The following is a 27,989-nucleotide window of genomic DNA, read 5'->3' as shown; positions in this document are numbered from 1 at the left end:
ACCTGATGCTAGGTCCAGGGCTTGTATGGAGTTTCCTGCATGCCACCTCTTTCCTTCAGCTAGGCACTGCAGCTGCTGGGACGACTCCAGCTTTGACCCCTCCTCCCAGCAGCATCTATTTGGGAGCTGGGCTCTGTGGAGTCCAGTGGCCCCTACTAGCAGCTAGCAGCTCTGCAGTGCCAATTCTGCAGGCACAAAGGAAATGCTGCACAGAGCATTAATTCTGTGCAAACGCTGCATTGTGCAGTGGTGCAGAATTCCCCTAGGAACAGATGTTTCCTCTGCTCAAGTGCCATGTGGAGGCCAGCAAGGACCACCTGCTGGCCTCAGCCTAAAACTGCAATGTGTGCCAGCTGCTGCAGCCCCACTGGGCAGAAAGGATACACAGGGGAGGAGCACGGCCTGCAGGGTGCTGCTGGCCTGCAAGCCCTCAGGTCGTGCCTGGTGCACTGGCAGGTAAGATCAGATGAGAAACAGTCAAGTGAAAAAAAGTCCCATTCAATTACATCATGTAATGGCAGACAGCTAAAAAATGACAAGTTTTTAAAGTGCTTATATACCAATGCTAGAAGTATTTGTTGATAATTTGTTGATAAATGCAAAGTAAGGCACATTGGAAAACATAATCCCAACTATACGTATAAAATGATGGGGTCTAAATTAGCTGTTACCATTCAAGAAAGAGATCTTGGAGTCATTGTGGATAGTTCTCTGAAAACATCCACTCAATGTGCAGCGGCAGCCAAAAAAAGCAAGCAGAATGTTGAGAATCATTACAAAAGGGATAGATAATAAGACAGAAAATATCATATTGCCTCTATATAAATCCATGGTATGCTCACATCTTGAATACTGCGTGCAGATGTGGTCGCCGCATCTCAAACAAGATATATTGGAATTGGAAAAGGTTCAAAAAAGTGCAACAAAAATGATTAGGGGTATGGAACGGCTTCCGTATGAGGGGAGATTAATAAGACTGGGACTTTTCAGCTTGGGGGAATATGATTGAGGTCTATAAAATCATGACTGGTGTGGACAAAGTAAATAAGGAAGTGTTATTTACTCCTCCTCATAACACAAGAACTAGGGGTCACCAAATGAAATTAATAGTCAGCAGGTTTAAAACAAACAAAAGGAAGTATTTCTTCACACAACACACAGTCAACATCTGGAACTCTTTGCCAGAGGATGTTGTGAAGGCCAAGACTATAACAGGGTTCAAAAAAGAACAAGGTAAGTTCATGGAAGACAGGTCCATCAATGGCTATTAGCCAGGATGGACAGGGATGGTGTTTGCCAGAAGCTGGAAATAAGCGACAGGGAATGGATCACTTGATTACCTCTTCTGTTCATTCCTTCTGGGACACCTGGCATTGGCCACCGTCAGAAGACAGGATACTGGGCTAGATGGACCTTAGGTCTGACCCAGTACGGCCGTTCTAATGTTCTCACATCTAAGCTCAAGCTCCCTTGGTGCAGATTAAGCCCATTACTACTTCTCCTGCCTTCAATGGCCATGGAGAACCATTGATCACAGACATTTTTAAAAGAGCTCTTAGCACATTTGAAGACTGGTAACAGGTTCCCCCTCAGTCTTCTTTTCCCAAGACTCAACATGCCCAGTTTTTTAACATTTCCTCACAGGTCCGGTTTTCCGAACCTTTTATCATCTGTTGCTCACCTCTGGACTCTCTCCAGTTTGTCCACCTTTCCTAACATGTGGCAGCCTGAAATTGCACACAGTACTTCAGCTGAGGCCTCACCAGTGCTTAGTAGAGCAGGACAATTACCTCCCATGTCTTACACATGACATTCCTCTTCTTACACCTCAGAATGATATTAGACTTTTTCACAGCTGCATTACACTGTTGACTCATATTCAGTTTGTGATCCACTATAACCCCCTAGGTCCTTTGAAGCAGTATTACCACTTAGTCAGTCCCCATTTTGTAGGTTTGTATTTGATTTTTCCTTCCTAAATGAACTACTTGGCACTGGTCTTTATTTAATTTCATTTTGCTAATTTCAGACCAATTCTCCAAATTGTTTTGAATTCTAATCCTGTCCTGCAACATGCTTGCAACCCCTTCCAGCTTGGTGTCAGCTGCAAATTTTATAAGATAACACTCCTCTCTATTATCCAAGTCAAATACTGAATAAAGAAAAGGAGGACTTGTGGCACCTTAGAGACTAACAAATTTATTAGAGCATAAGCTTTCTTGCGCTACAGCTCACTTGTAGCTCACGAAAGCTTATCCTCTAATTTTGTTAGTCTCTAAGGTGCCACAAGTACTCCTTTTCTTTTTACGGATACAGACTAACACGGCTGCTACTCTGAAATACAATAGTACCACACCCAGGATGGACCCTGCAGGACCCTACTAACTATGCCCTCCCAGTTTAACAGCAAACCATTGATAACTACTCTTTGAGGTACTGTCTTTCAGTCAGTTGTGCACCCAGCTTACAGTAAGTTCAGCTAGGTTTTTGTATGAGACTGCTATGTGGGACAGTGTCAAAAGACTGACTAAAATCAAGACACATCACATCTACAGCTTCCCATTTATCCTCTATGCCAGAGGTAGGCGGACTATGGCCCGTGGGACCGTCCTGCCGGGCCCTTGAACTCCCGGCTAGCCCCCTCCCCTGCAGCCTCAGCTCGCCGTGCCACCAGTGCTCTGGGTGGCGGGGCTGTGAGCTCGTGCTGGGCGGTGCGGCTGTGAGAACTGCAGGGTGTAGTGTGTTAAGAGCACCAGGACTTGCAGCTGTAAGTAGTACACCGTAAGTAGCAAATTCCTAGGGGGAGCAATTTAATACACTACACCCAGCTCTCCATACAGTTTCAGAACCCCGATGTTGCCCTCAGGCCAAAAAGTTTACCCACCCCTGCTCTAGGCCACCAATCCTGTCAACCCCCCGTGTTAACCATTAGATGGCGCCCTTCCCACAGAGCAGCTATCGAGCCACACTTGGCCTGGTGCCATCATTCTCTTTATTGTTGGGGGAAACAATAGTGCGTGTGCTTGGAGAGAGAGAGGGAACCGCTCTGTTAACATCCCCGTTAACTGAGTACCACCCCCCCTGCCTGACCACGCCACCTCAGACTACGGTAATGGAGAGCTTGGCACCTGGGGCTGGGAGAAGTGCACGCATGGCCCTGCCTGTGCCCTTTGAACATGCAGGCCCTCCCTAGGCTCCTAGGTGTAGCAGCAGCTGGAGGCTGGCAGGGAAGTGGCAGTGCAATGGCAGCTCATGGTCCTGGCTATGGGGCTGGAGAGCATGATGGTGACGGGCCTTGCCCAAAGCTGTTCAGGAAATGTATTTCTGCGTGATGGGGCTCTGGGGCAGCAGGGTCCCTGGGCTGGTCAGCCAGGGAGATGCCCTGGTAGTGCATCGTAGGGTGTTGGGGGAAATCACAGCCCTGGTGGATCTGGAGTGAATCCCGCCAGCTTTCCCTCAGCCAAGACTCACAGGAGGGCTCAGCAGCGCCACTTCGTCCAAACGTTAGGCCTAGGCCAGGCTCCTGCCCCAGAGAGAGTCACCAGCCAACGACCCTGGCTTACAGAGCTGGGCAACAAGCTGCCCCACCTGCACCCCTCAGTGCCCAGGACCTCAGAAATTCAGCCCCACTGCCCAGTTGGAAAGCAAAACCCCCTGCTGTCACCAAAACAAGATCCCTGCAGCTGCTCTCACTACTGGCAGGAGCTTGCCAAAGCACAATGCCCATCCCCCACAAAAATAGGCACCTGCCCAGTGCTGAACTGAGAGAAGCTTCCTTGTTCCTGCTGCCCTGTTGATCCCTACTAGCCAGTGTCCTGGCACCAGTTTCCGATTGAGGGGCTTGGGCTTTGGTTAGGACCCCAGTCCCTGGTAGGGATGGCTGTGTCAGTCTGCAGCAGCTCTGGGGCCAGAACGAGGAGGAGGATGAACTAAATACCGAAGGGGGTACTGTGCTGGTGTCTGTAGGGGGCCCAAGGCAGGCTGCTGCACCATGGCATGGGCAGGGAGCGCTGCCGGGACTGGCCCCAGCCCTACACAGAGATGGAGCCCTCCCGGAAGCTGGTTCTGCCGATCAGGGCGTTGATCAGGGTGGGGTGTCCCTGCCTGCAGGCCTCCTGCGCCCCCAGGATGATGTTGTCCATGAAGGTCTCGTCCTGGCGGCAGAGTAGGAAACCTTTCCCTCCTAAGCCTTCCGCCACCAGGTGGTAATCTGTGCAGGGAGGAGACCGGCTGTTAGCAAGGCTGCTGCCTGCTACAGCAGGGCCTGGGCACGGTGGTGACAGCCCACGTAGGCCACTAAGCAGGAAGAGCCGATTCCAGGAGGGTGACCGCAATGGGCACACCAGGTGTGAGTGGCAGGCAGCAGAGAGGGATGGAAGGCATGCTGGGGTCTGCAGCTTCCAGGAATGCAGTGGAGAACAGTGGCAGGGAAGGCTGGGAGGGAATCCCCCAGCCCGTGGGGACTCACTGCAGAAGGAAGGGGCCATTCAAAGTTCCCTTCCCACGGGGAGCCCGGCTTGGGTGGGCGGAGCAGGCATCCGTGCTGGGCCATGAACCCAGAGGTGTGATAGGACCTGCACCAATTCTGGGAACCTCCCGCTTTCCCTCCCTCGATGGGGGTGGCCTGCAGGAAGTGGCGCACAGTGGCTGCCCGCCTGGGGACAGGCTGCACAGGATCCAGAGGTACCCAGGGCCCCTGCTGAGCATGCTGCTCCTGTCACTGCACAGCGTCTCGGAGTAATGTCCCCAGGGCAGCAGGCTAATGGGGACCAAGACTCACCCACATAGGCCAGGCCGCAGGCCACGTTGCTGCCCAGCAAGGGGACCTGCTCACGGGAGATCTGACTCCAGCAGGCGTCGTTCCCCACCAGCGCAATGACAGGCGTCTGAAAAAGCAAGAAGAGTGCTGCTCCCAAGGCACCAGAAGGGAGGGGCGAGGTCCCAGTGCCCGGTCCGCTCTGCCCTAGGGCCCTGCCCTGCACCCTCCCACTACACTGAGTCCATGCCAGTTCCTGTTGCCTTGGAAAAGGAACAGCAATGAAGGGGAGGCTGCGAAGGGGCCTGGGCATGGGTGCTGCCTGGACTAACTACAGGACCCCAAACCCATTTGCAGTGCCTCCAGGGCTGTGGCCACTCCCACATGTGCAGGGCCTCTTTACCCCAAATTCATACACAAAGTAAGGACTAATGCGGGGTGGCTGGGCCTGGCCCCCAGAGGTCGCTGCAGGCAGGGACCCATTGGCACAGGGTAACTGGGCCCAGCGCCCCAGGGTCCCCATTGGCACGGGGTCAGGGGGAGGTTACCTTGTGACGGACGAAGGTGTCAAACTCCATGATGCTGTAGCCGAGGGCGCCGTCTCCGTAGAGGATCCAGACCTGAGGGCGGGGGAGGGAGGTGAGGTTCCCCTGGCAGAGCCCTCGGAGGGGTGAACACTTCCCCCCACATTAACTGGCGCAGGAGGTGTGCATGCTGGTGCCTGCCTCCCAAGGGGCTGGGTGTTCATGTGGGCGGGCGGGCAGGCAGTGTTGGGGGCCCCAGCGGTTCAGAGAGAGGCCTCTGGCAGTAAGCAGGCAAAGTGAAGAAAGCAGGAGGGAAACTGGGAGTCCTGGGCCAAGACAGCCAATGGGGGATTCAGGAGACAAACCAGAAAGCCTGGGAATGTGGCATCCCCTATACCAGAGACCCTCACCAGAGCCGTGGGGTACTCTGCCCCCATGGCAAGCCTGTTTAAAGCCCCCATCAGGGTGAGGGGGGCACCTGCCCTGCCCATGGCACCTGTTAGAGCCCCCCCGGCAGGCCATGGGGGCACCCCACTAGAGCCCTCCTCTGGCTGGCTGGTTACTGACCTCAGAATCCGGCCGGCAGAGTTTGGCTCCGAGAGCAAATCCTCCCCCGACACCCAGTGTCCCGAAAGCTCCTGGAGAGAGAGGACAATGCAGAGGGGATGCCTGTCCTCGCCCGGGCATGCCAGGGAAAGCAGGGGCATGAAACCAACCCCCATTCCTTCCTGAACCCAGCCCTCACTGAGCAGAGGGGCTGCTGAGTGGCTCAGCGTCTCCTCACCTGCTCCCATGGGCTCCTGGCACCAGCAGGGAAAAATAGGGTCAGCCCAGGGCAGCCTCAGGTTTTACCGTCCAGTGAGGCCGCCTGACTGCCCCCTCAGACATTGTCCTTCTTGGCCCAGGGCTACAGGGGCATAGGTCCCACATGCATAGGGCAGGAGATCACCTCTGGGAACTGCCAGCCCCAGCTCAGAGCTGTGGGAGCAGGGCTCTGGGCTCAGCTGCACTGCAGAAGCCTTGCAAGGGATCTGCCACCATCCGCCCCCATGACAGATGGCAAGCAGTGCCAGCTCCAGAGAGCCCCCATTACCCGGGTCCAGCCAGCGCAGGGGCCCACGGGGCCGCACAATGTAGGCAGCGCTCCCCACAAAGTCACCCCCGTCTGCGACCAGCAGGCTGTTCTCGGGCAGCAAGTTGTCCACATGGTGTAGGAGCTTGAGTGGGTTCAGGTGCTGCTCCGTGGGCTCTTCCGACTTCTCTCTGTGCACATAGGAGGGCAGTGACTGGCACGCCCAGGAGCCCGGCTAGCCCCTCACAGCGTGACCAGGACAGCGAGCACCTGAGAGTGCCCACAGGGAGTACACACAGGTTCAGCTCCTCGGATAAACCTATTCACCACACTGCTGCTGCCCAGCACAGGGCTAAGCCTCCAGACCCTCGCTGTGACACACTGCTCCCTGTTGCCCAGCAAAGGCCTGAGCCCTATGGCCCCTCCCTGGGAGAGACACTGCCCCCTGCTGACCAGCGCAGGGCTCAGCCCTACAGCCCCTCCCTGGGTGACACTGCCCGGCACAGGCCTGAGCCTATGACCCCTCCCTGGGTGACACTGCCCCTTGCCGACCGGCACAGGCCTGAGCCCTACGGCCCCCTGCCAACCAGTGCAGGGTTGAGCCTATGGCCCCTCCCTGGGTGACATTGCCCCCTGCCGACCAGCACAGGGCTGAACCGCTAGCCCAGGGGTGGCCAACCTGTGGCTCCGGGGCCACATGCGGCTCCTTGTTTAGGCACCAATTCCAGGGCTGGAGCTACAAGCGCCAACTTTCCAGTGTGCCAGGGGGTGCTCACTGCTCAACCCCTGGCTCTGCCACAGGCCCTACCCCCCCCCTACTCTTTCCTGCTCCCTCCCCTGAGCCTGCAGTGCCCCTGCTGGCTCCCCCTCCTCTCCAGAGTCTCCTGCATGCCAGGATACAGCTGATTGGGATGTGCGGGGAGGGAGGGGGAGGTGCTGATCGGCAGGGCTACCAGTGGGTGGGAGGCGCTGGGAGCGGGGTAGGGGAGCTGACGGGGGGCTGCTGACGTGTTACTGTGGCTCTTTGGCAATGCACATTGGTAAATTCTGGCTCCTTCTCAGGCTCAGGTTGGCCACCCCTGCTCTAGCCCCTCTCTGTGTGACACTGTCCCCTGGTGCCTGGCACAGAATCATAGAGTATCAGGGTTGGAAGGGACCGCAGGAGGTCATCTAGTCCACCCCCTGCTCGAAGCAGGACCAATCACCAACTAAATCATCCCAGCCAGGGCTTTGTCAAGCCTGACCTTAAAAACTTCTAAGGAAGGAGATTCCACCACCTCCCTAGGTAACGCATTCCAGTGCTTCACCACCCTCCTAGTGAAAAAGCTTTTCCTAATATTCAACCTAAACCTCCCCCACTGCAACTTGAGACCATTACTCCTCGTTCTGTCATCTGCTACCACTGAGAACAGTCTAGATCCATCCTCTTTGGAACCCCCTTTCAGGTCGTTGAAAGCAGCTATCAAATCCCCCCTCATTCTTCTCTTCCACAGGCTAAACAATCCCAGTTCCCTCAGCCTCTCCTCATTAAGTCACGTGTTCCAGTCCCCTAATCATTTTTGTTGCCTCCGCTGGACTCTTTCCAATTTTTCCACATCCTTCTTGTAGTGTGGGGCCCAAAACTGGACACAGTACTCCAGATGAGGCCTCACCAATGTCGAAGAGGGGAACGATCACGTCCCTCGATCTGCTGGCAATGCCCCATCTTATACATCCCAAAATGCCTTTGGCCTTCTTGGCTACAAGGGCACACTGTTGACTCATATCCAGCTTCTCGTCCACTGTAACCCCTAGGTCCTTTTCTGCAGAACTGCTGCCTAGCCATTCGGTCCCTAGTCTGTAGCGGCGCATGGGATTCTTCCGTCCTAAGTGCAGGACTCTGCACTTGTCCTTGTTGAACCTCATCAGATTTCCTTTGGCCCAATCCTCCAATTTGTCTAGGTCCCTCTGTATCCTATCCCTACCCTCCAGCGTATCTACCACTCCTCCTAGTTTAGTGTTGTCTGCAAACTTGCTGAGGGTGCAATCCACACCATCCTCCAGATCATTAATGAAGATATTGAACAAAACCGGCCCCAGGACTGACCCTTGGGGCACTCCGCTTGATACTGGCTGCCAACTAGACATGGAGCCATTGGACATGGACACAGGGCTGCGTCTATGGCCCCTCCATGGGTGACACTGCCCCGTGCTGCCCGGCACAGGGCTGAGCCTATGGCCCCTCCTGGGGTGCACGGTGGGGACGATGCCACCCTATCAGCTCTACACCTACCGGTTTGCTTTCTCCTTCCTTTGGTCGCCATCCTTCAGACTCGTTGTCCAGTCCTGAGGTGGTGAGTAACTCTTGAGGCCTTGGGAAAGGCTCAGGAGGAAGGAGCCAGCGTCTCCTGCAGAGACAGTGGGCAGCATGAGATTTTGACAGGCCAACCTGAGCAGGAGCTGGTCCCATGGGCCCCAAGCGGCACCAGTATCAGAGCAGAGCCAGTCTGCGGAGGCCCAGCTGAAGAGCTGGGTTACGTGCCCCAGCCTATTGCCTACAGCACGGTGGGCAGGCTCAGCAGACAGGTGGGTGCTGGGAGGAGCAGGGCAGGGCGTGGCTGAAGCACGCACCGACCTTCCCGCATGGGTCTGCTGCCCATATGAATCACTTACTCAGCGGGGTCTGTTCCCGTCAGCTCTGGTGGTGATTCTGTGATTCCACTTCCTGTGCCTGCTTTGCGCCCCCAGGGGCATGCTCAGGCTGCTGCTAGGCGCTCGCTGAGGCATGGCGTGTGCCGGAGCAGGGGAAGGCCAGCAGCAGCAGAATGGGAGCTGATTCTGAGGCAGAGCGCTGAGCGCCCGCCTGCCCCTCACCTTGGATGGCCATGTGGGGCTTCCAGAAGACGTCCGAATTGCGCAGCATCAGGGCACGGTCCCGGTTGACAGCAATGATTGTGCTGCGCCGGCTCAGCACGCGGCCATAGGACAAACGGAAATCACACACCGTGCCTGCCAGGGGGGCATCACGGGGGTGAGGGTTAGGTCAGCTCCCCCACCGCAGAAGCCCCCCAGCCCCTTAATGCCTCGAGTATTACCTCCCCCCCCCCCACTGCCCAGCCCATCACACTCAACATCAGGCTCCCGCACCCCACCCCACAACCCCCCAGCATTAGCCCCCCCAACTGCCACTGCTCAGCCCCCACCACACCCCACATCAGGCTCCCCCATCCCACAACCCCTGGAGCCCCATAACCCTTTGAGCATTACCTCCCCACCACTGCCCAACCCCGCCCCACAACCCCCCAGCATTACCCCCCACAAAACTGCCACTGCCCAGCCCCACCACATCCCCACAACAGGCTCCTCCACCCCACAACTGCCCAGCCCCACAACACTTTGAGCATTACCCCAAGCCACTGATAACCCTCAGGCCCACAACACCTCATCACTCAACCCCAGCCCTGCCCCACAACCCACAGCCCGCCACCCCCTCCTCCACTGACGTGCCATCCCAGCTCCCTGTCACTCCCAAGTCCAATGGCCCCAAGGTGCGACACCCTCCAGGATAGTCCCCAGGCTGCATTCCACAGACCTGCCAGAATGACCAGGTCAGCCTCCTTCAGTACCTCTCGGCGGTTTTGACGGATATGTAGTGGGCTGTCCCTTCCCAGCATGCCCCTGGCCATCCCACCCAGGAAGCAAGGGATGCCGAGGGCCTCCAGGGCTTCCCTGCAGGGCACAGGGAAGGGTTAGCTCTCAGCAGCTGAGTCACCTCATGGCAAAGGGACGCTTCACACTACTATGAACATGGGCGCTACCAGCGCAGCCCCCCTGTGCGTGTGGCCTCAGAGAAGCTGAACAAGTGGAAGTGTGAGAGAGGAGGGCGCGGTGCGGCAGCGTGCCTGAGGACGTGCGCGGCAGTGGAGGGCATGCGTGGCAGGGTGTGTCAGTGCATGAGGAGGATGCATGGCAGCCGAAGAGCAAGGTATTTTGTGTGTGTGTGTGTGTGTGTGTGTGTGTGTGTGTGTGTGTGAGTGAGAGTGAGAGAGAGAGAGAGAGAGCGAGCGCACGTGGGGAGCATGCGTGTGTGTGTGTGTGAGAGTGTGTGAGAGAGAGAGCGCGCGGGGAGCATGCGTGGTGGGAGAACATGCTACGTGCTTGTTTCGTGGAGGGGGAAGACACATTTTTGTTAATTAAAGGACAGCCTCATTGAAACTAGAGGAAGCAGGTGCCAAAGATGGCTCTGCCAGTGAACCTTAGCCTTGCCGTGCAGACCCTGTGCCATCCAACTCTGCTGATGCCCCTCAATCCCAACCTGCAGCCCCTACTATTCCAGCTCTGCTGATGTCCCTCTGTCCGGTCTGACACCCTCAGGTATCTCTCGGTCAGGCCAGGACAGATGTTGGCTCTCACCCTGTGTTCACATGGCCACTGGGGGAAGGCCATGGCCACCAGCCTGCAGATGAGCAGAGCTGAAAAAGCTGGGTAAGAGCCCTGAGGGCTGACCAGCAGTGCCCCCTGCCCCCACAGAACCAGGGGCAGGGCAGAGAGAGGACTCTGAATGGAGCCGACTCTTCACCTGAGCTTCTCCACAGGCGTTGGGGGCAGGGTCACCTGGCTGCCCAGGAGCATGACAGGCTTCTTGGCACGGCTGACCAGCTCCACACACTGCTGCACCTGCACACAAATGGGAAGCACCATCAGAGCCTGGCAAGGCCAGGGGTCAGTGCAAAGGCTAGGCAGAACCTGGCAGGGCTAGCAGTCACTGGGGTCAGTGCAGTTGTTGGGCGCACCCTGGCAGGGTTGGAGGCAGTGCAGTGGCTAGGTGGAGCCTGGCAGAGCCGGGGGGCACTGCCAGTGACTGGGTGGGGCCAGCCGGTCAGTGTCAGTGGTTGGGTAAGGCCGGGCAGTCAGTGGGGTCAATGCCAATGGCTGAGCAGCTGTCACATGGCCCCTGGAACTACTCCTGGGCACAGTTCAGCCAGCGGCATGAGGATGAGGAAGGAACTGGCAGGGAAGCTATGAGTGGGGATCTAGCAGGAACCACAGAGGGGTGGGGCAGGGGAGGGCAGGAAAGAGGCTGTGCCCAGCTCTGAGGACATGACAGTGCCAGAGCCAAGGGAGGGGCAGGCAAAGAGGGGTGAAGGGCTGGCGGAAGGGACTGGTGCTGGCACCAAAAGGCTGTAGGGTGACGAGGGCCCCAGGGACCCCGTGCCCTGCCACAGCGCAGCAATGCTCCTCCCCACCCCTCTTCTCCTTCTGAGGGCAGGGCCCAAAAGGGGACGGGCTTTCTGTGTGGGGGAGGGCAGTGTGCTAACGAGGAGCTCTGGGGGAAAGCTCCCAGTCACGGGGGAGAGGAGATGTGCTCCCTGAAGGGAGGGAGCACCAGGCCCCAGGCAATCCAGGGGCTCTCACCTGCTCTGCTGTGGCCTGTGGCACCTGCACAGGAAGGGGGGAGAAGTCCCTTGTCTCCCAGGCCCCTGCATACAGGTTCCTGAGGTGGTTGCACAGGTACCTGCGGGCGAGGTGCAGGGACAGTTGTTAGCTCCCAGCTCAGCGCTGCCCTTGGCAGGATAGGGCTGTACTCACCAGTTGAGGACTCCACCTAGAGGCCCCCTAGGGGTCTCTTTGAAGCCCAGCTCCTTCTCCACCAAGTGGTATGGGTAGAGTACATTGATCGGGAACTCCACAAACACAGGGCCTGTAGCACGAAGAGCAATGGTCAGCCAGCCATGGGCAACCCAGGCTCCCTCCCTGCCCAATGCCACCACCCCACAGGACATGGGCAATCCAGGTCCCATCCCTGCCCTGCAGGGCATGGGCAACAGAGGCTCCCACCCTGTCCAATGCCAATGCCCCGAATTATCCAGCCCCGCCCAACACTGACATCCCAAATTGTCACCCCATAGGGCATGCGCAACCCTGCCCAATGCTGAAGCCCCATAGAACTTGGGCCCTGCCCAATGCTGATGCCAATGCCCCACACCATCACCCAGCAGGGTCAGGGCAGCCCAGACACAAGCTATTCCAATGCAGAGGAAAGATACAAAGAGCCACAGAAGAGGGTTCAGGGAAGAGCCCCGCAAATGTTTAAAGGTTTGGAAAACATGCCTTATAGTGATAGACGAAAGGAGCTGAATTTAATTAGCTTAACAAAAAGAAGATTAAAGGATGACTTGATTGCAGTTCTTAAGTACCTACTGAGGAACAAAAAATTGACACTGGGGTCTCTTCAGTCTAGCAGAGAAAGGTATAAAACAATCAAAGGGCTGGAAGTTGGAGCTAGACAAATTCAGACTAGAAATAAGGTGCAATTTTTTAACAGTGAGAGTAATTACCCCCTGGAACAATTCCCCAAAGGTGGAGTCTCCATCACTGTCAGTGTTACAATCAAGATGGGAAGCATTTCTGAGAGATGTGCTCTAGTACTAACACAGCTACCGGACTGGGAGCAGGAATGGTTTCAGTGCAGTTCTCTGGCCTGTGCTATGCAGGGATCAGATGATTACAATGGTCCCTTCTGTGAATATATGCAGGGCAAGGTAACTCAGAGTGTAGGCAGGGAGCGGCGCAGCCTGGGACACCCCAGTCGGGAGGCAGAGAGAAGTGGGTCTCCGCCCAAGAGAGGTGATGGATGGGGAGCTGGAAGCCCAGAGGGGGCGCCCTTGCTGGACCCCAGAGGGGGAAATATAGGGTCAGTGGCTCCGACCTGTGATAAACCCCACTGCCACCCAGGTGCCGGCTGGTCCCAGCTCCCCAGCAGCAGTCACACTACCCCACCTCTTCTGGGGTGTGGGTTCCACCCACAGTGGAACATGGATTGAGTTTCATGGGGAGGTATTGAGTTCAGGACTCTGTGAACTGGGCTGGGGACCCTGGCAGGGGGCTACGGGAGATGTTCCTGGGAGCCAGCAGTGCTATAGGAAAACAGGGCTGGGACCTGGGAAAACAGGGCTGGGAGAAGAATGAGGGGGGATTTGATAGCAGCCTTCAGTTACCTGAAGGGGGGTTCCAAAGAGGATGGAGCTCGGCTGTTCTCAGTGGTGGCAGATGACAGAACAAGGAGCAATGGTCTCAAGTTGCAGTGGGGGAGGTCTAGGTTGGATATTAGGAACCACTATTTCGCTAGGAGGGTGGTGAAGCACTGGAATGGGTTACCTAGGGAGGTGGTGGAATCTACATCCTTAGAGGTTTTAAAGGTCAGGCTTGACAAAGCCCCGGCTGGGATGATTTAGTTGGGGTTGGTCCTGCTTTGAGCAGGGGATTGGACTAGATGACCTCAGGTCTCTTCCAACCCTATTATTCTATGACCTACATTCAAGTGAGTTTGATCTGACAGCAGGAGTGAGAGCAGTGGGATGGGCCTAGTGAGACCTGGATAGGAAAACCTCCCAGCCCATTAATCCTTTGCTGCATAGGAGGATAAGCCCCAGGAGAAAGGCTTTTACCTGGGGTGCCAGACTGTGCTGCTGCAATGGCTCTTCTCAGTGTGGGGACGATGTCCCGCACAGTTCTCACCGACGCACAGAACTTGCAGAGTGGCTTGAAGAGGCACAGCTGGTCAATATCCTGGAGAGCGCCCCGGCCCTGCGCAGACAGACAGAACTGCAGTCCATGCTCCGATGGTCCTGCAGAACCCACTGCCCCCAGCCAGGCTGCTTCCTCCCCAGTGACCAAGCACAGTGGCTAATAGGGCTGTGCCCCTCTGAGTGTCTGTCTGGCAATGGGGCAGCAGAGATCATTGGGCTGGGAGGGATGAGACCTCACAGCCAACAGGGACGTGGTATTGACCATGGGTAGGGGGTGAGGAATGCAAGTGGGGCTGGCTGTCCCTCTTTCCCGGCAGCACGGTCTAAGTCAGACTACTTCTGCTCCACACACCAATTGGCCCTTCTGTTTGGACAGCTCCAGCGGCCTGAGACTGGGGCAGGAAGGGTTTTCCTGCTGTGGTGTGGCAGCATTGGGCACCCGCCTGCCACGGTGTGGCAGCAACCCCTGCTATCGGCAGCACCCCAGACTCACCTTCTGCAGTGTAGCAGCTGCCCCGCCGATCAGCAGCACCGGGGATTCGGCCATCTGGGCATTCTTTACAGCTGTCACAGTGTTGGTTACCCCAGGTCCCGCTGTTACTGCGGCGACTCCGACTGTCCCTGCAATGCAGAGCAGCCAGCCCACAGCAGGGCAGATGTGATGAATTGCACCCTTAGCACAGGCAGGTGGGCAGGCCAGGCCACGGGTGGGTGTGTGTGTGGCGGCAAGGGGGAGTTTAGGACAGGTGGCTGGAAGCCAGATTGCATGCACCAGCAAGCCTGTGCCTTGTTCCCCAAGCCAGAAAGACAACTCAGGCAATGATCTGCCCATTGCTTGGCTGAGCTGGTCACTGCCCCCGTTGCGCATGGCCCTTCCTGTTGCTGGGGAGAGCTGGTCACTGCCCCATTGCCCACGGCCATGCCCCTGCCCATTGCAGCAGCGAGCTGGTCACTGCCCCATTCCCATGACCACACCCCGCTCATTGCTGGGGTGAGCTGGTCACTGCCCCATTGTAGTATGGCAGGCACAGCCTTAGGAGGAAGGTCCCACAGTGAGTCTCACTGCACCCAGCTGAGGACAGAACATGGAGTCAGTTAGTCTGGGTCCCCAGGTCCCTTTTCCCCCTGTGCCTCCCTGTAGTGGGGCGTATTGACCGCTCACAGACCCAGAGCCCCTCATTGAGCCCTGGTGGGCGGAGCCATGCCACACTCAACCCTCCCGCCAGAAGTTAGTGGGCGGGACCGGAGGGGGGGGAGGTGCCACTCCCCCCAGCAGACTACACTCCCACATGGGGGCCGGCCTGTCACAGTATGTTCCCACCAGCAGAGGCTGACAGGTGAGCTGGGCAAGTATGAACTGGGAGGGGGCAGGGCAGAGCCCATGCCTATGGAAGACATGGCTCTTCTGAGGACCTGCCTGCAGGGGGCATCCCAATCAATGTCCTTGTGCTGGGGGAGCTCCCGCCCCAGACCCTGGGCAGGTCTCCTTGTGTGGTGTGTACCTGAGAGCCTGGCGACTGCGTCGGCAGCAAACACAGCTGTGGCCTCGTGTCTTGTGTCCACCACGCGGATGCCCAGCTTCTCGCTGGCCACCAGGATGGGCGAGATGTGGCCTCCTACCAGCGTGAACAAGTAGCGCACCCCATGGGCCTTCAGGACCTCTGCAACAAGTTCTCCCCCGTGCCGGGTACTCTTCGGCTCTGTCTGAGAAGGATAGGGACCATCAGAGCCCTGGCCCATCAGCACAGAACGCGCAGGCCAGGGCAGGATACAGACCAGCAGAGGTCAGCCCAGCAGAGCACCAGCTTGGCAGGGCAGGGCAAGGGGGCCAAGTCAGGAAGCAGACTGGCAGAGCGCTGGCCTGGCAGAGCAGGGGCCGGGTCAGGACGCAGACCAGCAGAGCGCCGGCCCAGCAGAGCAGGAGGCAGGAGCCGGGTCAGGATGCAGACCAGCAGAGCGTCAGCCTGGCAGGGCAGGAGCGGGGTCAGGACACAGACAGGCACAGCGCCGGCCCGGCAGGGAAGGGCAGGAGGCAGACCAGCATAGCACCAGCCTGGCAGGGCAGGAGACAGAGGCCGTGTCAGGAAGCAGATTGGCAGAGCGCTGGCCTGGCAGAGCAGAAGGCAGGGGCCAAGTCAGGACAGAGACCAGCAGAGTGCCGGCCTGGCAGAGCAGGGGCCGGGTCAGGACGAAGACCGGCACAGTGCCATCCTGACAGAGCAGGAGGCGGGGCCAGGTCAAGATGCAAACCAGCAGAGTGCCGGCCTGGCAGGGCAGGAGGCAGGGACCGGGTCAGACGCAGACTGGCAGGGCAGAATGCGGGGGCTGGGGCACGACGCAGAGCACCTGGCCCACAGAGCAGGGCACTGGGCCCGGGTCAGGATGCCGACTGGCAGAGTACCGGTCCGGTAGGGCAGGATGCAGAGAGGCAGAGTGCTGGCCTGGCAGGGCAGGGGCTGGGTCAGGATGCAGACCGGCAGAGCACCAGTCTGGTATAGCAGGAGGCGGGGTCAGATGCAGACCAGCAGAGTGCCAGCCCGGCGGGGCAGTGTCTGGGTGTCTCCCCATGGACACTGTGGGGGGACATTGTGCAGGGCAGAGATGGTGCTAACGGCCAGAGGCGTGCAGCTCCAGCACACACTGGGACCCAGGGATAACCAACTAGTGACCTGGTTAGCTCTGAACATGCTGTGTGCCCATCCCCCACCTTATTAGGAACCCTGGCAGCTCATGGTGAGTTGTCATGCAAGAAGTCTAGGTTGGCACGTGGCCTGTATCCAGTCTGGCACCATGTGACTCTGCAGGGCAGATGGGACCCCCAGACATGGCTCCTCCTTCCAGCCAGCTCTCTGGGCAGTAGGGTATCCCAGGGAGCTGCTGGGGCAGCTCAGAGTGCCCGGAGCATGTGTAGACATGCCCTGGTTAAGAGAGGATTGAACAGCAGCCTGGACTTCCCCAGAATGCACTGCCACAAGGCACAGGGATGCTGCTGCATGGACATGCCCCAGCTGTGTTTGCAGGAACCAGTGAGGCAGGAGCATCCTAGGTCCCTATTGTGTGGGCAGCGTGTGATGCTTCCTAGGGCTCTTCTCATGGGTAGGGCCTTAGCAAATTCTCTGCCATGAAAAACGCATCACAGATGGTGAAATAAGATCTCCCCTGTGAAATCTGGCACCCAGCTGGGGACTCCTTGGGATCGAGACTTCCTCTTCCCCTGCAGGGGCTGCTCCCTGGGCCGGTCAGACCCACCTCTGAGATCTCCCCTGGTTGCAGGAAGCTCCATGGCTCCAGCTGTCACATCCTCATGCTGGGGTGGGAGACTGCTGGAAAACCAAATCTATGGTAATCCACCGTCCATACCCTGCGACCCTCACTTCTGCACTGCTGCTGCTGGCAGCAGCGTTGGCTTTAGAGCTGGGCACCCAGCCAGCTGCGTTCTGCTCTGGCTGCCCAGCTCTTAAGGCAATGCCTCTGCCAGCAGCAGGGCAGAAGTAAGGGTGGCAATCCCATGACCCCTCTACAATAGCCTTGCGACCAGTCTTTTGGGTCAGGACCCTGATGGTTACAATACAGTGAAATTAGATGTAAACAGCTGAAAACGTGAAACTGACTAATTTTAAAACCCCCAGGCAGTGAAATTGACCAAAATGGACCATGAATTTGGTAAGGCCCTACTCAAGGGACTGGAACGCAGAGAAACCCCTTGGTATCCCTCTCCCGTGGGAGGGAACCAGTGCAGGTGCCGGGTCCCCTGAGAACCAGCATGCAAATATGGGACATCCCGAGCACAAACGCCCCCTGGACAGGGAGACCTTTCCACCAAACCCACAGAAACTCCTGCCACCTTAGTTTTGGAATCAGGAGAGCAGTGCAGGGCCCTGAGCATTCCTGAGAGCTCATATTGCGGGGAAGCTTCACCATGTGCACTTCTGCACTTAGCAGCCTCATCAGCACATAGTCCTGGGTAGCCACCAGTGCAGTGAATCTGTCCTGGGATCTCAGTGCAGATGCTACCCAAGGTCCCCATATCCACCTGCATCCCTTGCCATTCTCTCTAAGTCTTGCATGGCAGGAGTCTATTTGAAAGGGGGAGCTGTCTCAGCTTTACCTTATGCCAGAGCTGGTAGATCAGCCCCAGTTTGTGAGCTGCCCCAAGCAGAGCTGTCCCCAGTGCCCCCAGCAGCACAAGGAGCCAGGCACTGGAGCAGCTGCTGCTGGATGAGACAGCAGCAGGATCCATGGAGGCAACTTCAGTGGCAGAGTCACCAACACACACTCCTGTTGCAAAAGGCAAGCACAGAACATAACCAGTCACTCTCACATGTGCTGCCAGCCACTCCCCCTTGCCACAGTGGCCAGCCTCTGCCCTCCGCCAGAATGGTTGTCTCCTCCCGCTGCCGCCAGAGTGGCCGGCCCTTCTTCCCCCCTGCCCGAGCGGTTGCCTACTCTCCCCGCTGCCAGAGCGGCCAGCCCCTCTTCTCCCTCCCACCAGAACAGCCGGCCTCTCTTTCACTCTCTGCCCCTGACCAGAAAAGCCAGCCCCTCTTCCCTCCCACGCCAGAGTGGCCAGACCCTTCCCCACCACCATCAGTGTCTGGTAAGCCCCTCTTGTGGTGCCAACTAAACCCTTCTGCTGCCCCTTGTGCCATATTTTTTACAGCCCGTGCATAACCCAGATGGTGCAGTGATGGAGACATGGCAACCGACCAAAGGCCAGAGCTATCTGGCAGGATCATCTGTCACCACCGCGAGTGTCTAACCCTGATGTAAGGTGGGACATGGTGCTGCCACTGGCTCTTACATCTGCTGTTCCAGAGTGCCAGGACAGTGCCAGACATGCCAGCAAAGCCCTTAGGCTCCGCAGGCTAGAGAGCTGTGGATATGGAGTGTCCCCTTTACTAGGCGTTCCATGGTGCTCCCAACTGTCTCCCAGCCAGACATGAATTCACCTTCCCAACCCTATGGGAGGAGGCAAGGCACATCATCCCCATATTAAAGATGGGGAATTAAGGCGCAGCAGGATGAAATGCCTTGTCCAAGGGCACCCATGGAGACGGTGGCAGAGAAGCAGTACCCAGAAGCCCTGGATCCCAGACCTGTCCTTTGGCCTAGACCCCCTCCGCCCACACTATAATTAAAGTGCAGGCAGCGTTCAGAAATGCAGGTTCCTGACCTATAAGAAGTTCTGGGAGATGGACTCTGCACATTCACCCCCTCTGGAATGTGTCAGCTCTGCAAGCTGGACTCTTCTCACAGTGGTGCTCATTGGAGTTCTCTTGTACCTCTACCCCTCCCATCACCGGCCCTGACCCTTCAGAGGCGAGGCTATAAAAGGAGGGGTTTGGCGTGCTGGTTGACTCAGCTCCTTCCACCACTTCCTCAAATCTGACTGTAAGTAGGACTCTGAGCAAGAGGGAAGGCAGGCAGGCAGGCAGGCAGGCAGGGTGAATGAATGTGCAGAGTCTATCTTGGAGAAACATGGGGAGCAACCTTAATTTGTTCTGCAAGTGGCCTCTACACCCCCAGTGGAGTGGGATGAGGAAGCCTAGCTAGATAAGAACCACAGTGCTGCCTCACCAAACTCAGCAGCCAACGTAGCTGCAAAATGCAGGGAAAGCATGAGCTGAGCACCAGGTGGCAGCTCTGAAGCTCTTCAATACAGGAATATGCATAAGGCAGGCCATGGAAGCAGCCTTCGCCCTAGTCAAGTGTGCCCTTGTGGAAGAGGAACACAGGTTCACCTCAGTCCCCGGAAAAATCATGGAGCAGGTCCTCAAGGAATCAATCCTGAAGCACTTACACGAGAGTAAAGTGATCAGGAACAGTCAGCATGGATTCACCAGGGGAAGGTCATGCCTGACTAATCTAATCGCCTTCCATGATGAGATTACTGATTCTGTGGATGAAGGGAAAGCAGTGGATGTATTGTTTCTTGACTTTAGCAAAGCTTTTGACACGGTCTCCCACAGTATTCTTGTCAGCAAGTTAAAGAAGTATGGGCTGGATGAATGTACTATAAGGTGGGTAGAAAGTTGGCTAGATTGTCGGGCTCAACGGGTAGTGATCAATGGCTCCATGTCTAGTTGGCAGCCGGTGTCAAGTGGAGTGCCCCAGGGGTCGGTCCTGGGGCCGGTTTTGTTCAATATCTTCATAAATGATCTGGAGGATGGTGTGGATTGCACTCTTAGCAAATTTGCGGATGATACTAAACTGGGAGAAGTGGTAGATACGTTGGAGGGCAGAGATAGGATACAGAGGGACCTAGACAAATTGGAGGATTGGGCCAAAAGAAACCTGATGAGGTTTAATAAGGATAAGTGCAGGGTCCTGCACTTAGGACGGAAGAACCCAATGCACAGCTACAGACTAGGGACCGAATGGCTAGGCAGCAGTTCTGCAGAAAAGGACCTAGGGGTTACAGTGGACAAGAAGCTGGATATGAGTCAGCAGTGTACCCTTGTTGCCAAGAAGGCCAATGGCATTTTGGGATGTATAAGTAGGGGCATAGCGAGCAGATCGAGGGACGTGATCGTTCCCCTCTATTCGACATTCGTGAGGCCTCATCTGGAGTACTGTGTCCAGTTTTGGGCCCTACACTACAAGAAGGATGTGGATAAATTGGAGAGAGTCCAGCGAAGGGCAACAAAAATGATTAGGGGTCTGGAACACATGACTTATGAGGAGAGGCTGAGGGAACTGGGATTGTTTAGTCTGCGGAAGAGAAGAATGAGGGGGGATTTGATAGCTGCTTTCAACTACCTGAGAGGTGGTTCCAAAGAGGATGGTTCTAGACTATTCTCAGTGGTAGAAGATGACAGGACAAGGAGTAATGGTCTCAAGTTGCAGTGGGGGAGGTTTAGGTTGGATATTAGGAAAAACTTTTTCACTAGGAGGGTGTTGAAACACTGGAATGCATTACCTAGGGAGGTGGTAGAATCTCCTTCCTTAGAAGTTTTTAAGGTCAGGCTTGACAAAGCCCTGGCTGGGATGATTTAATTGGGGATTGGTCCTGCTTTGAGCAGGGGGTTGGACTAGATGACCTCCTGAGGTCCCTTCCAACCCTGATATTCTATGATTCTATGATAATGCTCCTCATTACAGAGTTTAATCTATTTGGAAAGGCATTGGGAAGTGAGTGCCTGATTGTTTCTCTTTTCCCCATGTGATGGGGTGCCCGCCCACTTCCTGGATCCCAACAGGACTGGCCCTGAGAGGGTTAAAACCTGCCTAGGGAGGCTGAGGGGCAAGCACCCAAAGGAAAGGCTGCAGGGGAAACAGCCAATTAGGGCAAAGGCTGCAGACAATTAGGACAGCAGCTGGACCAGCCAATCAGGGCTCAGCCGGTCCATATAAAAAGAAGTTGCAGACCATTATGAGTCTGTTGCAGGGAGCCCTAGGGAGAAGACTGGCTTCCTAGAGGGCTCCTGGTTGGCTGACAGGACTTACAGGCTTGAGGCCCTGGGAAGTGACACCAGCTCCTTTGCCCTGAGGCAGGAGCAGAAGGAACTGAGGCTGCAGAGAAGTGGCCCAGGGAATAGAGACAGTGAGCTGGAAGGAAGAGGCAGCAGGAAGCTGCTGTTTGCAGGGTCCTGGGGCCTGGAGTAGTGGGCAGACCTGTCCCCCCCGTTCCCTGCCAGCTGCTGAAGGAGCAGCCCAGCTGTGGACTGCCAAGCAGTAGAGAGGGGTGGCTGAACTCTTGTTGGAGGACTCCCCCCCCCCCCCCCCCCCAGAAGAGGGGGAAACCAGATGGTGACATGGCCAGAGGGCTGTGCCACAAAGCAGACTCTGAGAGAAAGGAGCCATAATGGGCCTGCAGGCGGAGGCAAAGACAGGAGAGCCACCACCACCCGGTTCACCCACGAGCTAATTCCCAAAATGCCCAGCAGGAGGCATCAGTGTGGTGAGTGACCCCGTGATACGCGATAAGAGACAGAGCCTAGGTGAATCCCTATACTCCTTAGACCTATTCTAATAGAAAGCCAAATGACTTCTTAGCATCCAAGGTGAGCAGCTTAGCTGAGGGACAGCAAGGTCTAAGGGAAAATATTAGCAAGTTTATGGACTGGTTAAGATGGAATTGTGTGTCTAGCTTGGGGAGCAATGTGGCTGGAGGACAGACACTTTATTTTTGTGAATGACCATATAAGGCAACCATGAGATCCTGCAGCTCAGTCTTCATAGTTTCTTAACTGAAAGATTGGAAAAAGGCTCAGGAGAGCACCAGGGGCTGTATGTGTATGGGGGGAGCTGAGTTGGTACGAGACTGAGGTCCCACATCAGTGTGGGCTTCCTAAGCAGAGGGTAGACATTCATTAACCTCTTCAGAAACCTCTTAACTAAATTGTGGCTGAACACAGTACTTTGTCCAACCAATGCATGATGAGCAGCAGGAACTGTGAGATGCTACTAACTGTATGGAGAGATTTCAGATGGTGCAAGCACTCCAATGTGGATTGAAGAGAAGCTGAATCTGGGTTTGTTCTTGCTAGATGCCCACAAGGAGACCCTTTTCGACTTATGATCCTAACACCGTTGAGCTGAATGTTTCCTGGAGTTCAGTGGAAGCTCCTGCCCCACTTAAAGTACAGATTGAATGAATGGACTATGAGGTGGACAGAAAGCTGGCTAGATTGTCAGGCTCAACGGGTAGTGATCAACGACTCAATGTCTAATTGGCAGCTGGGATCAAGCGGAGGGCCCCAGGGGTCTGTTTTGTTCAATATGGTCATTAACAATCGGGAGGATGGGATGGATTGCACCCTCGGCAAGCTCGCGGATGACACTAAGCTGCGGGGGAGAGGTAAATATGCTGGAGGGTAGGGATAGGGTCCAGAGTGACCTAGACAAATTGGAGGATTGGGCAAAAGAAATCAGATGAGGTTCAACAAGGATCAAAGAATCCCAGGCACTGCTACAGGCTGGGGACCCACTGGCTAAGCAGCAATTCTGCAGAAAAGGACCTGGGGATTAGTGTGGATGAGAAGCTGGATATGAGTCAACAGTGTGCCCTTGTTGCCAAGAAGGTTAAGGACATATTGGGCTGTATTAGTAGGAGCACTGCCAGCAGATCAAGGGAAGTGATTATTCCCCTCTATTCGGCACTGGTGAGGCCACATCTGGAGTACTGTGTCCAGTTTTGGGACCCCCACTACAGAAAGAATGGACAAATTAGACAGGGCAATGAAAATGATTAGGGAGGCTGGGGGTACATCTCTTATGAGAAGAGGCTCAGGGAACTGGTCTTATTTTGCCTGCAGAAGAGGAGAGTGAGGGGGGATTTGATAGCAGCCTTCCCCTACCTGAAAAGGGGGGGGCGGGGAGCTGATGTTGCACTCATATGACTTTATGAAAATATGCTAATGAGTGTGAATACAATGTTACTGGAATATGCTTCATGCAAAAGGTCTCTTGTAAGGTATCATTACAAAGTTTATAATTGAGTGTGGTCATCCTATTTGTATAAATGTGTCATTCTTGTATCTGAAACGAGAAATAGAAATAACTCTGAGCTCCTACTGCACTTATGCAAAGTGTGGTCCATTAATGGTGGTTTGGAATCTTGATGGCTCCCATCAACTAGGACAATTGGTAAATGGCTGTTTACTTGCAAGCCTTCCTGTGGGTCAGGCCAGGAAGAATGAATGCTCGGGGTCTCACAAGACATGTGACCATGTCTCTTGGTACTGGAATCCACCTTAAACCTGGTGCTTTTCCACTTAGAAGGAGGGGTGGGGACCCAGAGAGACAAAAGACTTCTATCTTGTGCCAAAGCTATATAAGGGGGTGGAACAGAACAAAGGAGGCTCCAGTCATGAGACATCCCCTAGTTACCACCTGAGCTGGAACTACCAAGGACTGTACCAGGGGAAAGAATTGGGCCCAGACTATGAAGGAGTCCAGACTGTGAAAGAAGCTTATTGGAACATCTGAGGGTGAGATTTTATCTGTAATCAGTTTCTTAATGTATTAGGCTTAGACTTGCATGCTTTGTTTTATTTTGCTTGGTAACTTACTTTGTTCTGTCTATTACTTGGAACCACTTAAATCCTACTTTTTATACTGTTTTGCTTATTAACCCAGAGTAAGTAATTAATACCTGGGGGAGCAAACAGCTGCGCATCTCTATCAGCGTTATAGAGGGTGGACAATTTGAGTTCACCCTGCATAAGCTTTATATAGAGTAAAATGGATTCATTTGGGGTTTGGATTCCATTGGGAGCTGGGTGTCTGGGTGCTGGAGACAGGAGCACTTCTTAAGCTGTTTTCAGTTAAGTCTGCAGCTTTGGGAAATGTGGTTCAGACCCTGGATCTGTGTTGAACCAAACTGGTATGTCTGGCTCAAGGCAGGGTTCTGGAGGCCCAAACTGGCAGAGAAAACCGGCTCAGAGGTAATCTCAGCACATCAGGTGACAGTCCCAAAGGGGTTTCTGTGATCATACCCATCACAGGGGGTTCCAAAGAGAATGGCTCTAGACTCATCTCTGTGGTGGCAGATGACAGAACAAGAAGCAATGGTCTCAAGTTGCAGTGGGGGAGGTGTAGGTTGGCTATTAGGGAAAACTATTTCACTAGGAGGGTGGTGAAGCACTGGAATGGGTTACCTAGGGAGGTGGTGGAATCGCCATCCTTCGAAGTTTTTAAGGCCCAGCTTGACAACACACTGGCTGGGATGATTTAGTTGGGGTTGGCCCTGCTTTGAGCAGGGGGTTGGATTAGATGACCTCCTTAGGGTTGGAAGAGACCTCATCTGCTATGATTCTTAGGAACAGGAGAGGTCCAGATGTGTCAAAGTCCAATGAGCCATGCTGTCAAAAGGAGAAAATATGAATCTGGATGGCAAATCCAACCTTTCTGCGGAGTCAATAGGTCTGGAATTACTAGGAGAGGCTGGTAAACTCCTGCAGTTGATCTGAAAACCACTTATCTCGCCCAGGCCAGGGCAATCAGAATAATTATGGTTTTGTCTTGTTTGATTTTTCCTGAGAGCTCTCTGAATTGGAGGAACTGGAAGTGGGAAATGCACAGAGACCTACTCTCCAGCCTAGAAGGAATGCATCCAAGACAAACTGGCCGCCTGCTCCTGAGCTGAGGCAAAACCACTGAGATTTGGAGTTGTCTTGGTGCAAATAGGTGCATGTCTGGATACCTCCAGCAGGAGAAGATATTGCTTGCTACAGAGTCTCTGAAAGGCCACTCATGCTGATTGTCCACTCAGCTGATCTGCGACATTGAGACCTGTAGGATAAATTTGGTGTACTGAGCACCACTCCCACAGAGCCACAACCTCTTTGCACAGATTGCTGAAACTGGTTCCTCCTTGCTTGTTCACATGAAACATCACTGCAGCATTGCTGGTAACTACTCTATTCCCTGAGCTGAGTAAGTGCTGCAGGAACCTTTGCAATCCCTGAATTCTATAATCCTAACTGTGTAAATACAAAGTCCATCTCTAATCTGTAAACATGGCATTTTGACCGTCATCTCCCAGTGACTTCAGAGCAAGCTTGCTCACCTTGCAAGTAAAAACATTGTTTTCTGACCTGTTGGCCCCAGAGGTTGGAGAATCAAACTGGGCTTTTTCCTTTTCATGTACTGTCACTAGTATGTGGCTGGGCAGGCCAAATTCAGTCCTCACTGATACCTGTGCAGCCTATTTACCTTCATTGGGTTTGCAGTTACCACCAAGAGCTACAAAAGCGAAGAGAGAATTTGGCCTGTGGGGCCTTTGACTAAGGCTGATGCATGCGAAGGAAAAGTCTTAAGGAGTGGAAGGTGATGGGTGGTTGCATGAACCCAGTAGACCACCAAGAAGCCTTGGTAGTTTGAGACATTAAACCTGAAAGTTATTTTGGCTACATTATGCCTTTTCCTACCATTGCAGTTCCCCCTTCACTCTGGTAATTAGTATCAAGAGGACTGAGAAAGCTAAAGCAAGTACTGTATCCTATCATGGGGGGGATATAAATGGAATCCTAGCCTTCAAAGGGGACTCTACATTCATCTCCAACATAGATTCATAGAGTTTAAGGCCAGAAGGGACATTAGATCAGCTAGTCTGACCTCCTGATAGCACAGGACAGAGAATTCCACCCAGTAACCCAAGTGTGAGCCCAGTAACTAGTCTTGGGCATCAAGACCTGGAGAATCCACCACTTCCCGGGATAGTTCGTTCTTATGCTTAATCACCTGCCCTGTGAAATTTCTTCATTTCTAATTTGAACTTGTCTGGCTTTAACTTCCAGCCACTCGATCAATGGTGGGCAACCTGCGGCCCATCCGGATAATCTGCTGGCAGGCCGCGAGACAGTTTACCTTAAGCCGGTTGCTGCGTGTCCTATCCTCAGAGGTTCAGGAGAAGAACTTTTCTCCCTCCTCCTTGCAACCACCTTTTTAAAGGTGACCCCTCCCATACGGGCCCACGCTGCACCCCCCCCCCACTTCTAGGCTCTAGCCCAGCAGCCCCCAAACTTGCGAGGGTCGCACCCCGCTTCCCCCTTGTCCGGGGCCCCGCAGCCCCAGGGGGAACAGGGACAGAGGCAAGGGGGCTGCGGGGGGGCCGGCAGTGGGCAGTATGAGGACGTGGGCAGGCCCGGGACCGGGGCAGAGCCGGGGGCGGGGCGGGCCGGCCCAGGCCTCGCCACACCTCCCCGCGGGCTCCCCTGGGGGCGCCCCGCTCTCGCCCGAGGCTCCCCGGCTCTCGTTCCCCCCGCAGGCGGCGGGGGAAGGGACGGCCCCAGCCACCGAGTCTGCCCGCCCCAGCGAAGTCCCGCCCGCGGCCCCGCCCCGCCCCTCCGGGGCCCCTCGCTAACGACCCCCCACCGGCCGCTGCACGTACCGGGCCCGCAGCGAACGGAAGCCGGCGAGCCTCGGGTCCGGGTCCGGGTCCCGGTCCGGGCGCACGCGCGGCCTCTCCTGACGACGCCGGAACGCCTCCTCTCACGTGACCCCCGCTTCTGCCCTGCCGGGCCGAAGGGCCTCTTGCCTCCGGGGGAGGGGGAGGGGGTCACGTGGCTAAGATGGGCGGGTGCCGGCGGCAGCGGCCCGGCGCGAGCGGGGTGGAAACTCGCGGAGTCCGACTGCGCGTGGGTAGCCCCGGGGGCGGAGTCAGTGACCCGTCCGCCGCCCCACGGCGTTGCCTTGGCGACGGTGTCACTCACTGGGTGTCTCCCTCCCTCCCCCCACCGCGATGGGGTCGGTGACTGGGTCCCTCTCGCCTCCCAGGCGCCGCACACGGCTGGCAGGTTCGTACGGCTTTCGGTGGTGCCCAGAGTGGGTGCAAGTCCCGCCCCGTCCCGTCCCGTCCCCCACACACCTTCCCAAGGCTCCGGGAGGGAGTTTTGGGGGCGGGCTCTGGGCTGGGGCGGGGGGTTGGGGCGCAGGAGGGGGGGCGGGCTCTGGGCTGGGGCGGGGGGTTGGGGCGCAGGAGGAGGGGCGGGCTCTGGGCTGGGGCGGGGGGTTGGGGCGCAGGAGGGGGGGCGGGCTCTGGGCTGGGACGGGGGGTTGGGGCGCAGGAGGGGGGGCGGGCTCTGGGATGGGACGGGGGATTGGGGCGCAGGAGGGGGGGTGGGCTCTGGGATGGGACGGGGGATTGGGGCGCAGGAGGGGGGGCGGGCTCTGGGCTGGGGCGGGGGGTTGGGGCGCAGGAGGGGGGGCGGGCTCTGGGCTGGGACGGGGGGTTGGGGCGCAGGAGGGGGGGCGGGCTCTGGGATGGGACGGGGGATTGGGGCGCAGGAGGGGGGGTGGGCTCTGGGCTGGGGCGGGGGGTTGGTTCGCAGGAGGGGGGGCAGGCTCTGGGCTGGGGCGGGGGGTTGGGGTGCAGGAGAGGGTGCGGGCTCTGGGCTGGGGCAGGGGGTTGGGGCGCAGGGGGGGCGGGCTCTGGGCTGGGGCGGGGGGTTGGGGCGCAGGAGGGGGTGCGGGCTCTGGGCTGGGGCGGGGGGTTGGGGTGCAGATGGGGGGCGGGCTCTGGGCTGGGGCGGGGGGTTGGGGCGCAGGAGGGGGTGCGGGCTCTGGGCTGGGGCGGGGGGTTGGGGCGCAGGAGGGGGTGCGGGCTCTGGGATGGGACGGGGGGTTGGGGTGCAGGAGGGGGGGCGGGCTCTGGGCTGGGGCGGGGGGTTGGGGTGCAGGAGAGG

General features: G+C 56.4%; 2 protein-coding genes across 2 annotated transcripts in view; one reads left to right on the top strand and one right to left on the bottom strand.

Moving 5' to 3' along the window:
• Positions 1-9: 9 nt before the first annotated feature.
• HACL2 (2-hydroxyacyl-CoA lyase 2) lies at positions 10-26,847 on the bottom strand. The gene is made up of 16 exons (XM_074935259.1): positions 26,696-26,847; positions 17,969-18,138; positions 15,363-15,564; positions 14,354-14,481; positions 13,780-13,918; positions 11,921-12,032; positions 11,747-11,846; positions 10,911-11,008; positions 9,924-10,060; positions 9,206-9,340; positions 8,625-8,739; positions 6,374-6,543; positions 5,848-5,918; positions 5,305-5,376; positions 4,781-4,886; positions 10-4,210 (listed from the first exon to the last, which is right to left on the bottom strand). The coding sequence occupies exons 2-16, from the start codon at positions 18,098-18,100 to the stop codon at positions 4,032-4,034; spliced, it is 1,896 nt and encodes a 631-aa protein (XP_074791360.1). The 5' UTR covers positions 18,101-18,138; positions 26,696-26,847; the 3' UTR covers positions 10-4,031.
• The window catches only part of LOC141975259 (maestro heat-like repeat-containing protein family member 2B), a 56,818-nt gene continuing 55,592 nt past the window's right edge, over positions 26,764-27,989 (top strand). The window contains exon 1 of the mRNA XM_074935559.1: positions 26,764-27,101. The gene's annotated coding sequence lies outside the window, so the exon portion shown is untranslated. The remainder of the gene's footprint in view (positions 27,102-27,989) is intronic.

Source organism: Natator depressus, chromosome 20, assembly GCF_965152275.1.
Source record: "Natator depressus isolate rNatDep1 chromosome 20, rNatDep2.hap1, whole genome shotgun sequence".
In the NCBI taxonomy this organism is placed as follows: domain Eukaryota; kingdom Metazoa; phylum Chordata; order Testudines; family Cheloniidae; genus Natator; species Natator depressus.
The sequence above is the reverse complement of the archived record's forward strand: the minus strand, read 5'-3'. Positions and strand labels throughout refer to the sequence as shown.

Bases quoted from the DNA above. Each gene is read 5' to 3' on its own strand.
- HACL2 (XM_074935259.1), bottom strand. From the start codon at position 18,100: ATGGATCCTGCTGCTGTCTCATCCAGCAGCAGCTGCTCCAGTGCCTGG. The intron at 15,565-17,968 runs GTAAAGCTGAGA...TATCCTTCTCAG, and splicing joins TCTACCAGCTCTGGCATAAG to ACAGAGCCGAAGAGTACCCG. The intron at 13,919-14,353 runs GTGAGTCTGGGG...CTGTCTGCGCAG, and splicing joins CAGCTGCTACACTGCAGAAG to GGCCGGGGCGCTCTCCAGGA.